Source organism: Martes martes (genome assembly GCF_963455335.1).
Source record: "Martes martes genome assembly, chromosome: 2".
Lineage (NCBI taxonomy): Eukaryota > Metazoa > Chordata > Mammalia > Carnivora > Mustelidae > Martes > Martes martes.
The window spans coordinates 144,083,373-144,098,158 of NC_137889.1; the positions used below are offsets into that span (position 1 = coordinate 144,083,373).

A 14,786-nucleotide genomic window follows, 5' to 3' on the forward strand; every position below is an offset into this window, starting at 1 on the left:
GTTCGTTCACCTTGGGGTCTGAGGGTGGACCTTGTCTGGGAGCAGAGCTGCCTTCTCCAGAGATCCTGGATGTTCGGTTCTGACTTCTTACCAAGGAGAGCTTTGAGCCAGGGAAGCTTTCCCTTAAATACAGACGATTAACTTTTATAATGAAGCCATCGAGGGCCAGCTAGAGACCAGTGGGCCAAGGGGACCCCCCATGAATCCACAGTGCTGGATTCTGCCTCCTGGCGCCCCTTGCCATGCTCACAGAACCAGCTGCTCAGAGAGGTCAAAGTAGGGCTTCACGTCTGTCTGTCTACCGAGGCCCACAAGTCGATCTAAGGTTCTTCTCCTTAGTTGCGTGAACAGGATTTTGGAGAATAAATAGATCCCTGCCTAGATTCCAAACAAAACAGAAAGGTTCTGGATTTCCCAAGTGTGGGAGTTAGTGATACCCCGGATCAGGAATACTGACCCGCCCAGTCCCGGGCAGTGCTGGATGGGCCGGGGGTGGGGCACCCAGAGAAGACAGCCCAGGGGCAGCAGGGGGCCCTCCCTGGCTCCTTACACTTGCTGACAGCCTCTTCCAGGTGAAGAAGAGGGACCCCATGAGTGGGCACGCACAGTTCCCTGTCCCCATCATGGGCACCCGAGACCTGAGCAGCACCCTTGCTGTCCATGTCGGCTGTGGTGGCAGACTCCTTTGACCTGGGTCTTGTCTGGGGTCTGGCGGAAGGGCCCCTCTTGACTCACATGTGCATTCTCTCTGAGCAGTGGGAGACTCCTTCTTGGTCAGCTACACAGCTTCCATCAAGGCTGGAGAAGTGGGGAGCGGAGAGGTCCTGATGCTTCCTGCCCAGCTCACCTTTCAGAGCTCAGCGCAGGTATGTCCTCCTTACTCTGCTTCTAGAAGCCTTGATACTTAGACTGCTATCTCTTAGCTTCTCTCTTCCTTCCCTCCCTGCCTCTCTTCCTCCTTCCTTCCCTCCCTCCCTCTCTCCTTCCTTCACTTCTTCCTTTCCTCTCTCCTGCCTTCCTTCCCTCCTTCCTTCCTTCATTGATACTGAATTCTAGATAAGTGGGTGGGCCCCGGAATCTCACACATTTTGCTGTGAACTTGGCTCCCTTAGCATCTCAGTGGGACCTCTAGTAATGCCTTAACTCCTGTGGGTCTGATGTAGAATTATCATAAAAATATCAGCAGATTTAGTTCTTTTTTTCATGCCTTGCATATCATAAGCACTCAACCCGTACTTTCTATTTGTCTGAGTTCACTAGGAGCTACCTTGATGAAGTTTCACAGCCTAGAAATGTATGTTTTCATGATCCTGGAGGCTGGAAGTCTGAGATCAAGGTGTGAGCAGGGCTGGTCTTCCTGAGGCCTCCCTCCTTGGTGTGTGGATGGCATCTTCTCCCTGTGTCCTCATGTGGGCATCCCTCTGTATGTGTCTGTGTCCTGATCCCCTCTTCTTACAAGGACCCCCGTCAGATTGCATCAGGGCCCCCCTAATGCCCTCATTTGAGGTTACTCACCTCTGTTAAGTCCGCACCTCCAGATACCATCGCGCTGTGAGGTGCTCGGGGCCGCTTCGGCATATGGATTCTGCGGGAACACGATTCAGCCTGTAACACAATTACTGTTTGTATCTTCGTTTCGTTCACCTTTTAATCTGTACATGCGTCAAATGTGGTTCGTCTTGTGTCCTGCCCGGTACCGTTCACATCCTGGGGATGCAGGAGCAGATGTCCTTGTCCTCAAGGCGCTCATGCTCTAGCTGCTTTGGTCATTTTGTTCTGACTTTGGCCTCTGGAAGAAGTACCTTTCGCTCAGAGGGGAAAGTGATGCTCAGAGCACGACTGCCCTGGTCCCATGACAGAATCCTAATTGGACCGCACAGCTGTGAGCTCCTTCCACCCAAGTCTCGAGGATCTGTGTGTGGCATTGCTGCCGCAATAAGAGAGAAAAAAAATACTAGATAAAACGAGATAAAAAGGAGGATTTCAAAAAGGTAAAGACCACATACAAGGAAACTATTAAATCAAACTCTCAGAAGAGACCAATGTCTCAGAAAATAATTAGATACAAAGTCAGGAACAGAGAATAAAGGATACAAAAATAGAGATAAAATCACCCAGAAGAAATACCGTCCCAATTTCGGAGGACGCAAACCAAGTGACTTAAAATCAGAAGGGGAGAAGGCCACAGTCAGAAACCAAGGGTAGAAACTCAGAACTTCGACAAAACCAAAGCCTCCACTTCCTCCTGCCAGAGCATTAGGACTTCAAGATCCTGAAAGCACCTGGGGAAGGCGGGTGTGTGGGATGAAGGGAGGGTGGGGGGGATGGAGGTGGGGTGGAGTGGGGGATGGAGATGAGGGATGGAAGGGGAATGGAGTGGGAGATGGAGGGGCGATGGAGTGGGGATGGAGGTGAGGTTTGGAGGGGGGAGGGGTTGGGGAATGGAGGTGGGATGGGGTTGGAAGAGAGGTGGGATGGAGGTGAGGGATGAAGGGGCTCCTCAATCACTACAGGGCCCCTCATCTGTTCCTTTGCTTGGGGTCTCACCTGTCTGTTATACTGACTTTATTTCCCTAGGAAACCCCCACCCCCATTAGCCCCATGAGACCAGGGACCTCATCTTTCCTATTGACACCTGCATTCTCCGTGCCAAAAGTAGAGCCATGCACAGTCAGTGCTCCGTAAATATTTGCTGAATGAACAAATCCGTAAACTAAGGAATCTTGGGCAAGGTTTAGTTTTTGATTTCTCTGAAGCTCGGGTTTCTCATCTACATAAAGGAGATGTTTCTGGCAATGTCTCCAGTCTTCCGTGGGGGTACATGAGATGTGTCTGTGTGCAATGGCCTACAATTTCCTACTCCTTCCAAACCGTCAGGGGCTCTCTGGGCAGTTCTGCAGGTGGAGCGTGAGCAGCACACCTGCCTCCTGAAGATTCCAGAGTTCCAAGCTTCACTGGCCTGCGTTCTGGGCTTCTGCTTCCCGGCTCTGGTCGACCAGCAGCATGGCGCCGACCTGGCTCCTGAGAGATGAGATGAGAGAGATGAGTTCTCGGAGGCCGGTACTTGCTGAGTGATTACATGCTGGAAGTTGACAAGGAGCTCTTGTACTTTGTTCGCAAGTTGTTTCTTCTGGTTGGACTTGACTGTCGCTTGGGTGACTGTGAGGCTTTTCTCCATGACCTGTAGAAGGTCAAGTGTATCTGGGGCTGAAAATGACCCAAGGCTGAGTCTGCACATGAGAACAGTGGTTTGCTCTGCTTGTCATTCAGTCCCAAGATGTCTTAAATGACAAAAGAGAAAACAGTAACAGATTTAAACAGGCACGAGGCCGATGGGATGGAATCCTGCCGTAGAGCGGAGGCAAGGTCTGACACAGCCGCACCTGGAAACCACTGCCCAGCTGAGTTTCAGAAGCAGTGCCGATTCCTGGGCTTCACTGTCCCTACCCCAGCAACGAGAGGAGTGGGGAGATTCTCCCCCGATCGCTTCTCTTTCTGGTGTTTTAGACTTGCATGAGCATAGGGAGATGGAGAGGAGAAGGGAGTTGAGGGAAATTGGAAGGGGAGGTGAACCATGAGAGACTGTGGATTCTGAAAAACAACCTGAGGGTTTTGAAGGGGCGGGGGGTGGGAGGTTGGGGGAGCCTGGTGGTGGGTATTAAGGAGGGCACGTATTGCATGGAGCACTGGGTGTGGTGCAAAAACAATGAATTCTGTTATGCTGAAAAGAAAAAAAAAAAAAAAAGAATTGCATGAGTATAGTGGAGGAGTCGGGAGGAGGCTCCCCACGCCCACCTCAGGCTGTGGTCCAGAAGCACAGATCCTCCTGATGTGTGGTCTGAATGACAGTAGCAGCTTCAGGCGATGTCACCATCCCTTTGCCCTTCATCTCACTTGGTCTCATCACCAGGCGTTTTGTCTCTCAGATCTTCACAAACAGAGGGACGAGTGAAAGACCGCATTCCCACAGCTTTTATCACAGAGCATTGTTACAATCGTTCTGTTTTATTGTTAATTATTGTTGTCAGTCTCTTACTGTGCCTAACTCATCAGTTAAACCAGATGTATGTATGGGAAAGAATGGTGTGTCTAAGATTAGGGACTGTCCGTGGTTTCAGGCATCCGCAGGGGGTCCGGGAACGCATCCCCGGCAGGTGAGGGTGGGGACGGTTGTCGTTCACACTCACGAATCATCTAGTCGGAGGTGGTTCCTTCAGACACGCGTTGTGTCTGGATCTGGAAGCTGCTTTATCAAACACGCCCGTGTACCCCAGATTCATACAGGATTGGATAAAACAGGCCCTACGCGATGGATGGTCCAGAGGGAAAGCCCCAGACCTATCATGTCCAGTTTCTTGCACTATATTATGAAACGTCCTGCCTGCCTCACACACGCATCCCTGGATTTCGCTGGGCCAGCGTTTTCTGACTTCAGGCCATGATCTCAAACGTGTCTCGCAAGCCTTGAAATTTCTGTAGGAAGCACGGGGTGAGGACTTAGGTTTTGTGAAGAGATGAAGCCAAGCGTCGTAATATACTTGCAGATTCTCTCTGCTTAGACGTTGGGTGTCAGAAAACACACGGAGGAGGGGCCCAGAGGGAGAGAAGGGAATCGAACAATGTGATGGAATGTGGGCTTCTGAATGCAGCCTCAGGCTGCCGGATCCACAACCCTGAAACTCACAGGGTATCGTGAATATCCCCAAACAGACACAATCCAGGAATGGGAGGGGACAGGTGATTTCTTCGTATATGTCTTTTCTTTAAAGACTCAATATTTTTAAAAATTCCCTTTTTCTCCTAAACAAGGGCCTTGTAGTGTTTTTATGTCCTTTCAGAGCCTCCACTAGGGTGTCCTGCTGGCCTGTGATGGGTTTGGGCTGCCCCAGTGCTGCTATGGTAACTGTGGCGCTCAGGTCGGGGCTGCACCTTGACTGGGCCGCAGCCAGCCACCTGTTGGAATGAACAGGGGTTGCCTTGCTCACTGGACATCACGCCCCAGGCCTCTAGGCCAGGTTATACACACTGACTGCACCACCACTGCCATCACCGACCACAGCCAACACCAGGAATACTTTCGGCACACTGCCAGACTCTAGATTAGCTAATTTAATCCTCACAGCAACCGTACTGAGTTGAATGGGATTCCCGTTTTACAGATGGGAAAACGGAGGCACAGAGAAGTCAATGCCTTGCCTGAGGTCAGGCTGCTGGTGAGCAACGGGGCCAGGTGCGAGCCCAGGCAGCCGGCTCCGACTACCGCCCTGTACTGCCTCTCAGTTTTGAGATCTTCCACCTGTCTTCTCAGATACTGCACGCGTGGACAGATAGCTGGCCTGACAGCTTCCTTCCTGAGCTTTGGCGTGGGTCCTCATCCCCCATCCGGCCTGACCCCACCCCCTGGTGTTCTACCCGCGGGCCCACGGCCTGTGCTTTCTTGCCAGTTAGGGAAACTGGTATTTGGATTCATAAAAGCCTCTGGGAGAGAAGGACACCCTGCAGGTCCACAGACCTTTCCACCTGGAGGGACTTTCAGACCCTCACAAGCCCTGGCCCCCAATTGTCAAGGGCCTCCTATGGCTCCAGACACGGCCAGTTGCAAATACAGCAAATGATACCTTCTGTGTCAGACTCCAACACCTGTTGATGAAAGTGTTTTCTTTTCTCTCTCTCTCTCTTTTTTTTTTCTAGAACAGAACCCAGCTAAAAGCCCTTTTCACCATAACAGTTGAAGAAAAGATAAAGGTAAGAGCAACGTCTTGAGCCCCCAGATGCCCCCCCGTGTGCCTTTTACTGCCTCTGGTGTGTTGGTGTCTGGCTGTCCTCACGGCCAAGGGGAGGGGGTGGCTACTGGCCTTGGTAGCCCAGACCACCATGCAGTGTGGGGTCCCCCAGTGTGGCTGGAGGCTGTCGGACTCGTTCCCTGGATGGCCCATCTGTCTGGGCAAGGTGTCCTCACCTTGTAACCACATTTCACATTATTTCAGCATCTGCTGGGGCCAGACATTAAGCAGTTGACACGCACTGAATTGTGTAGTCTTCATCACAATCTTGGGGTGTAGATTCTATGTTAAAATCATCCTCATTTCATAGATGGGGAAACTGAGGCACACGTCGGCCAAGTAATTTGCCCAAGATCGCCTGGCTAGCATGTCAGGGTTCCCAGGACCACTCCCAGGCTCTATGATTCACTGGGAGGACACACAGGACTCCCTCCATAGTCATACTCATGGCTGATTTATTACCGAGAAGGATCCAGAGTCCAATCAGCAAAGGGCAGAGGTGCACAGGACGAAGTCTGGAGGACGCTAGGCACCAGCTTCCAGAGTCCTCTCCTGGTGGAGTCCCACAGGATGCACGGAGTGGTCGAGCAATGAGTGTGACGGCGCAGCTCATCAGAGACCAGCACCAGGGCTTTCTTTGGGGGCTGGGCACACGGCATCCTCTGTGTGGCACAGACCACCCAGAGGAGTGTGTTCAGTGTAAACTACATTGTTTGCATGATGGGTTAGGTGCGGTGAGCCACTCTTATCAGAGAATGGTGGGAACCCTCCTGAAATCCAAGTTTATAGATGCCAGCCAAGGCTCCCTGCCTTGCACGCTGGCCTCTCAGAGGATAGCACTCCAGGGTGTGCCACGTGTGTGCTTTTCTCATAGGGGTTGGAACCAGGATTTGAACACAAGCACTTTGGCTCCGGGGCCCTGTCGTTGGGCAGTGGGCTACACTGGGGAGCTGAATCCCTGTGCTAAAGAGATGGAAAAAAAATCCAGGTCTGGGTATAGGAAGGGGAAGGTTTATGGGGGGAAGGGGCAGGGGAGTCAGGAAGACAGGAGCCAGCAATCATCCTGGCTGGTCTGTGCGCTCCGGAGGGCGTGTCTGCGTCATATTTGCACCCCACTGTGTGTCTTACATTCTGGGTGGCACTCGATAGGTAAATATCCCTCGATTGAGCTGATTGTTGATTGTCATCAATGCCGGTGATTGCTTCCCAGTGGAGCAGGTGTCCAGTCACTGTCTGATTGTAATAGAAGTCAGAGGACGTTTGCTTAATTGATGTTTATGATTATGAGCCCTTCCTCCAAGTCCCAGGCCCTCTCATGTGGATGGATATGAGCCACACCCAGGTCTCCGGGGCAGCCTCCAGCCCACACCTTGCCTTCAAGGGCAGCAGGAGTAAGTGCCCGCTCTGGGGTGCAGACCCCTGGGTGCACGGTTTGGCAATGGAGCACCGGGCTGGATGTCAGCCCCACGGCCCCTCGTCCAGGTGACCCTGCCCTGTGTACCACATTCAAGGAGGTCACCACGGAGCGGGAAGATGAGGTATAAAGATGTGATGGCCCTACAGTGTTGTGGGGACAGCAGGTCCTTGGACCAAGGGCCTTGCTTTGAGTCCCTGCCTGTCCACCAATTGTGTGTGACTGTGGGTGTGTGCTTTGCCTCCCTGAGCCTCAGTTTCCTAGCCGTGAAATGAATGTAGTGTGTCAAGCACTCGACACAGTGCCTGGCGTTTTGTAAGGGCTCGGTTAACATCAGCCGCTGTCTTTGCTATCATTATCATCATCATCATCATCAACATTATATGCAACTGCAGACATCAGTCCTCTGCAGGTGTTCTGTGATAATCGTGAATGATGTCAGGTATTGGGGTCTGAAGCCCAGATGCCCACGGGGGCCATACAGGTGCTATAAGTGTGAGTCAGGCCCTGTGCCAGATTCCAGGGCACAGTGGAGTCTGGGGCAGCCTGGAGACTCAGATCACCCAGCACCCACTGTCCCCCTGCCCTCACTGAGACCTTAAATGAAGGGGAAAAAAAGTCAACACACAACCTTCATGACTGAATTTGCAAGGTTGTGACCCCAAATCTAGGTCATACATGCTGCAGATACTGACTGTAAAGTGCTGCGTAGATGGCAGGCTTCGTGGAGGAGGTAAGAATTCAGTTGGATGTAGTGAAAGGAAGGACATGGTTCAAGATGGAGGAAGGGTATTCTAGAATATTCCACGGTCTGAAGTCGAGTTTGAGCCAGCTGGACTGGTGGTTGGATGTGAACCCAGGTCTCCTGGGGGCCTGGCACCAGTGGATACATGGATGGATGAGGCAAGTCCCTTGCCAGCTACGGTGTATTCTAGCAGGGCTACTAAGCACCCGCATGGTGACGTCATTGCACTAGGAAAGTGCGAGAGTGAATAGGAGGAGCAGGGCACGGGGCTGGAGGCTCCCCTGACATTCCATCATGCGGCTAAAACATGGAGGAAAGCCATTAACCAGCCATTGTATGGGTTGGGATTTTGGAACCCTGGGAGACCCCATCAGCTCCTTTGTTTTCTGTTACATTCCCAAGGGTGAAACTGGCAGGTGTCAGCCAAGGAAAGCAAGGCCTCAGAAAACTGCTTCCCATTTCGTATCACAAGGTCCTCTTGCCCTTCTGTCTGCTGCATGAAGAGTCTGGGGTCGGGGGGAATCACACTGTTCATGCTGGACATTGGTGTTTAGATTGGGCTGGAGCTCCCCACAACTTCTTGTGCTGATCCCACGTGCTCTCAAAAGGGCTGGGCGCCAGGGCAGAGACCTAGAGAGCAAGGATCTTGGATCTAATCCAGAGAGAGACGTTTAAACCAGCTGTTACATCCCCGAAATTCATGTCCAGTGCAGTTGCAATAATGATTTTAGTAGCATTTGGGGGGAGATACGTGATCAAATTAATCAGAGTTTCACCTGAGAATATACATTTCCAAAACTAGATGCGAACATTGTGACAATGAAGAGGAATGTGGGAAGATTTGCCCTAGGAGGTGTTAATTATAAAGCTACATTAATATAATTTGCAACTCAAGAAAAGCCAGACCAGTGGGACAGGATAGAGTATATACACAGATTCCCACTTAATAAAAATGGTATTTCAAGTCAATGGGAAAAGAATGTATTACTCATAAATTTATGGGCAACTGGCTGGATCTTTTGGAAGAAAAATAAAGATGAATTCCCTCATCAGATTAAAATCTCGGTAAAACAATTTCTAAAAGGTACATATAGATAAGTATCACATGGTATGAAGAAAGCCACAAAGGAAAATCATGGATTTGAGTACACAAATAGTTGGAAGTTTTACATTTAAAAACAGCATTAAGGGCACCTGGGTGGCTCAGTGGGTTAAAGCCTCTGCCTTTGGCTCAGGTCATGATCCCAGGGTCCTGGGATCGAGCCCCGCATCGGGCTCTCTGCTCAGCGGGGAGCCTGCTTCCTCCTCTCTCTCTGCCTGCCTCTCTGCCTACTTGTGATCTCTGTCTGTCAAATAAATAAATAAAATCTTAAAAAAAAATAAAAACAGCATTAAGAAAGATAAGTGACAAATTAGGGAAAATACTTGTAACAGACATAAAAAAAGATCCACATCTTTGATATATAAAGAGCTTCTATTAATAGCAAAAAGGAAGTGTCAGTAGATAGCTATGTGACCTGAGAATTTCTCAAATACAGAATTTTACAGTGTGTTCCCTTGGCCACAGTGGAGGGAGCGTGTAGCTGTGGGCAGAATCTTGTGGCGCTGACTTGCACTCAGAATATGGGTGGTGTGCAATCACACATCATCATGTCTACTTTCCCTGGGTTACCTCTTGTGTAGATTACTGCACCAGCCTCCTGCCTGTTCAGCCCTAAGCTCCTCTGGCACCTCATCCTCACCATCGTCATCTTTCTAAAACATAAACCCGCTTGCTTTTCCTTTTCTGGAGGGACTCCCTATTGCCTGCTGGATTCAGCCCAATTACCTCAGGTTAATATTCAGGAGCCATCAGAAAAGTTGGCCTCTGCTGTCTCCTGGTGCTGTTGGGTCCCTCTGTTTTCCACACTTCTCCAGTTTTGCATATGCTGTTCTATTTTTACCTGTGCTTTGGAGAATGTCCTGCAGGAGTCTAACCAACCTCTGCACCTCTGTGGTTCCTAACTCTGCCCCAGGCCTTCTGGTCCCACCCTTGGCTGGGATCCCATGCTGCTGGGACACCTGATAAACCTTGTCATTCTGTGACATTGAGTTAGTCTCCTTGTTGGCATTTAATACATTTTTGTGACAGCAGAATAGAATTTTTGCCCTGGAAGACTTTACAGATGCTTTAGTTTGACTTTTTCATTGAAAAAATCAGATCTGGAGAGGCTGTGGGAACTGGCCAGGGTCCTGAAGCTGAGGATAGCGTTAAGGAACAGGGTCAAGCTGTGCAATTTTTTCTCAAATCCACTTCTTTAGGAGACTGGTACCTTAGCAAAGCTCCATTAAGAAGTGTGATTCCCTCTACCAGTGATTACTCCTACCCCCCTCCCCCCTTTCAGGATTGTCAGCTGGGAAGCCCAGAGAAAATTTGCCCTCAAGGGCTGTGTGCCAAAGGTCCACAAACCACTGACCCCCAGTGCTTCTTGGATCTTTAACTTAAAGTGAAGGATTTCAACTAAATTACTTCTGAAATCTCTTCCAGAGAAATTCTGTATGGTCTTCTCTTTTCTACAACCTTTTTCTGTCTTTGGTGGGTAGGTGGGTAGGATTTAATAGATGTCCATTGTGGACTTTTAGAGGAAATGCCCGCTCTGTATCACACAAACACAGAGAAAGCTGGAAGAATAAAATAACATTACCTCATAATCCCACCACTGGAGGACTATTGCTGACATGTTGGTTTCTTGCTTCTACAAGTCTGTGGATTTATTTATTATGTAATTGAAGTTGAACTGTATAAACAACTCCTCCTCATGCTTTTGTAACTTGCTGTTGGATTATAAGAATTGAAAGCATTCCTTTTGAAAGGCTTTTTTTTTTTTTTTTTTTTTTTTTTTTGTCCAGCATTGCTCTTCATAAATGCAGTGATAGAACTCATCAAAGAAACCAGCTCTCAGCTAATACATGATTAAAGAGATGGTAATAGCACATGATTCTTTGTCAGAGACAAGCAGGAAAGTTAGGGCCTGGGGATGAGGAGGCTGGGATCACTGAGCCGGTTCTCTTTCCTTATTCTTTCGTTCGTGAAGTTTATGGTAAATAGGCTCTTTGAAATCTGTACTTATAATGCTTATCAGTGAAATTTGGCTGCAAGATTTCTGGAGGAAATCTCAAAAGTATGATTAACTCGGGGCTGATTTCTAGGGTCCAAGTGCTCAAATTTTTGCTCCTGTCCCTGTGCTGGGGGGCCTCACCAGCACCCAGCTTCCCAAGTGAGACATCCAGGGACATTTCTGCTCCTATCTCTGGCATCCCACACATTCATTTCATGCTCAGTCACTGTATCCTGTAGACTGTGTCTCCTAAATATTCCTCTAATTTCTGCCCTTCCCTCCAGCTTGCCAAAAGTAGCAGTAATAAATAGCAGCTCAGAGTTACTGACTGATCTCTGTGTCCTGCATCCCTAGCTAGTAGGCCCTAACTTGTGCATGTAGTAAAGTACACACACATGAAATTTACCATTACCGACATTTAGCATACTCAGTGTCGAGCAGACAGGCACCACTGCCTAGGTCTGCTCTCCATTCTCCCCTCTAACCCCAGCCTCTGGCAACCACTAATCTGCCTTCCGTCTCTACAGATTTGCCTGTTCAGGCCATTTCATATAATGCAATGTGGCCTTTTGTGGCCAACTTCTTTCCTAAGCGTGGTATTTTCAAGGTTCGTCCATATTGTCCTGTTTATTGGTACTTCCTTTTTATGGGTGAATCTTATTCCTTGTATGCGTGGACCACATTTTCTTCATATCTTCATCAGGTGGTAGGACCTCTGGGCTTTCCCCATCTTCTGGCTATTGTGAATAGTGCCCCTGTGAATATTCAGGTACGGATTTTCGTTTGAACACCTGTTTTTCCCTTCTTTGCGGTTTACACCCATGAGTGGATTGCTGGATTGTATGGTAATTCTGTGTTTAACTTAGCAAGGAACCATAGGCACTGTTTTAATCCTCAGTTTATAGACGGGAAATTGCAGCTTGCAGAAGGGTCCCACCCTGTGGTAGGGGGTAGAGCTGAGAGCTGAACCCTAAGTAGAGCCTCCATCTTTACTAGCGTGTTTTACTGCTTGCTGCGGTCTTGTTTCACGTCCTCATCCTTTCTTTCTTGGCTGTCACATCTAGTTTGTCCTCCTCCAGGCTGATGTCATGAAGCAGCCAGATTTAACTTTCTAAAATACCCATCTGACCATGTGACTTCCTGGCTTAAAACCCTACATTGATCGCCCCACAAACCCTTAGGATGATGTCTAGAATCACTAACCTGCCCTTGGGACCTGGGCTACATCTCCTCCACCTGTGTGTGCTGCTTGTGCTCTTTCCTCTCTCCGCCTTGCCCTCTTCCCCATCATTCTCCCCTGCCTCTGGGTCACCTCCTGGAGAGCTTCCTTTGTCCTTTGAGCTAGGTTAAGGGCTTCCCCTCCTCCCAGCCCGACTCCTCCAGGCTTCTCCAGCCTCACCCCAGTCACACCGTGTCACTTCAGCCGGCTTACCTGTGTTTTTCTGCAGGATTGTGAGGTCCACAGAGCAGGACCCGGATCTATTTCCCCCTTGTCCTTCCAGCATGCAGCCCTGGGCTCACTGAATAAACTAGATGTCAAGAAAGTTCACCACATCCAAACACTGAGTCAACCCTAGTAGCCCACTTAAATAGAGAGTTTCAACAAACACACTTATAGCAAAGCTTGGTTTCTGCACATATGAAATGGATATAAGAATTCTGAGTTCAAAGTATTGTTTCAAAGACTAAAAAAGGAGAAAGGCCTGACCTCTGGCAGAAGTTCAATAAAGATATTGATGGTTAAGGGTAGTTTTAAAGAATGGATTGTGAAAACTTTTGGCCAGACACTGGGAGATTTTTTTTTTTTTTAAGATTTTATTTATTTATTTGACAGAGAGATCACAAGTAGGCAGAGAGGCAGGCAGAGACAGAGGGGGAAGCAGGCTCTCTGCCCAGCAGGGAGCCCGATGTGGGGCTCGATCCCAGGACCCTGAGATCATGACCTGAGCTGAATGCAGAAGCTTAATCCACTGAGCCACCCAGGTGCCCTGACACTGGGAGATTTTTAAAATCTGCCCTACCAGTCAGACTAGAAGAGTGAGCTGTCTACTCAGAATAGGAATCACAATGTCCACAGTGGCCCAAGACCCTGATGACCCAATGCAGGGCTGCTGGTAAAAGGCCAGGCTGGAGCCCAAGCCCCAGAGAGGCAGCTGTGGTATGAGGGCTACTAGCCCTGGCTGCTGGGTGTGAAACCCAGGTTCACTATTGACTAGCTCTGTGATCTTGGGCCATTTATTTAACGTCTTAGTACTTTTGTGTTCTAATTTGTAAAATATAGACTAAAGCAGTGCCCAATTATGGTATTGTGAGAATTAAATGGATTAATGCATGTAAAGCACTTGGAACCACCTCTGGTGCTTAGTGTCTGCTCAGTATGTGTCAGCTATGATGATGGGGATGGTGATGGTGATGATGGTGATGTGATCGTGAGGATGATGGTGATAGTCATGATGGTGATGATCGTGGTGAAGGTGATAAGGATGATAATGGTGGTAGTGATTATATGGAGCCTCCTTCTTCCCATAAAGCTACATCTTAAGATTTTACTGTCTTTTAGCCATTTACATGGAGGAGGAAATTTGAATAGCAGAGGCATTTTGGGCAGATCAGGGGAGCAAAACCTAGCTTAATTTAGCAACACTGATACTGATAAATGCAGATTGAAAGAAGAGTTATGAGTGGACCTGCCCCAAGCAGGCAGTCTCTACCTACATGCACTTATCACTTGGTATCAGAAAGTAGGGATTGCAATAGAGAAGGGAGAAAGATAGCAGGATCTGGAAGAACTTTCCCTACCTTGGGCCTCTTCCTAGATAACAGTCATTCATTCCTGCCGCAGTGTCAGGTCCTGTTCCCAATGACCTGCCACATTGCCTCTACTCTTCAAATTCTCTTGGCCACGTGAATGGCCAGAGGAGGGCAACACTTCAGGTGGACATTCAGAGAAGGTGGAGGTGGGAAGAGGGAGACAAGCATGGTGGCCTGACCCAGCTGACCAGCTCTTCTTCATGAAGTAGGAAAGGAGAGAACAGAGGGAGACAGAGGAATCTGTTTCTACATTTTAAAGTACAGTTTCTACCTTTCTACTTCCCTGCGTGTAATTCTGTCCTAGTCTTTGTTTCTGGTCCTCATCAGTCAGGCCGGTGTGGGAGGTTGAGACTAAAAATGTTTTTAGAAAGCCACACAACTCCCTGGATAAAAGCAGTGTGATCTAATGGGTGGAGAACTTGGACTTGGGAGTCCAGCAGGGCTAGGTCTGGCTTTTCAGCTATGGACTTTGATTTTTTAATCTCTTTCCATCTACATTTACCTATCAATAGACTGGGGATAATACATCCCCCATAGGATTGCTGAAGGTTGAATGATGCAAAGCATGTATCATACCGTGTTAGTTTTCTGGGGCTGCCATAACAAATCGTCACAAACTGGGGAGCTTAGAACAACAGAATCTTATTCTGTCACAGTTCGGTAGGTGAGAAGTCTGAAATTAGGGTATTGACAGAGCTGTGCTCTGTTTGATGGCTTTAGAGAAGAAGATTTTCCCCTTCCTAACTTCTGGTGGCTCCTGGGAATCCTTCCTTGGTTGCACCTACATCACTCCAGTCTCTGCCTCCATGGTCACGTGGGTGTCCCTGTGTGAACCTGCCTCCACATTTCCCTGTCCTTTTAGGGAACTTTCATTAGATTTAGGACCTACCCTAATCCAATATGAACTCAACTTGATTGCATTTGCAAAGACCTTA

General features: G+C 48.8%; 1 protein-coding gene across 1 annotated transcript in view; it reads left to right on the forward strand.

The window, feature by feature from the left end:
- EVC2 (EvC ciliary complex subunit 2) overlaps positions 1-14,786 on the forward strand; it is a 116,375-nt gene that overhangs the window by 12,694 nt on the left and 88,895 nt on the right. The window contains exons 6-7 of the mRNA XM_080796133.1: positions 757-866; positions 5,692-5,745. Of these exons, the coding sequence (XP_080652259.1) occupies positions 757-866; positions 5,692-5,745 (164 nt within the window). The remainder of the gene's footprint in view (positions 1-756; positions 867-5,691; positions 5,746-14,786) is intronic.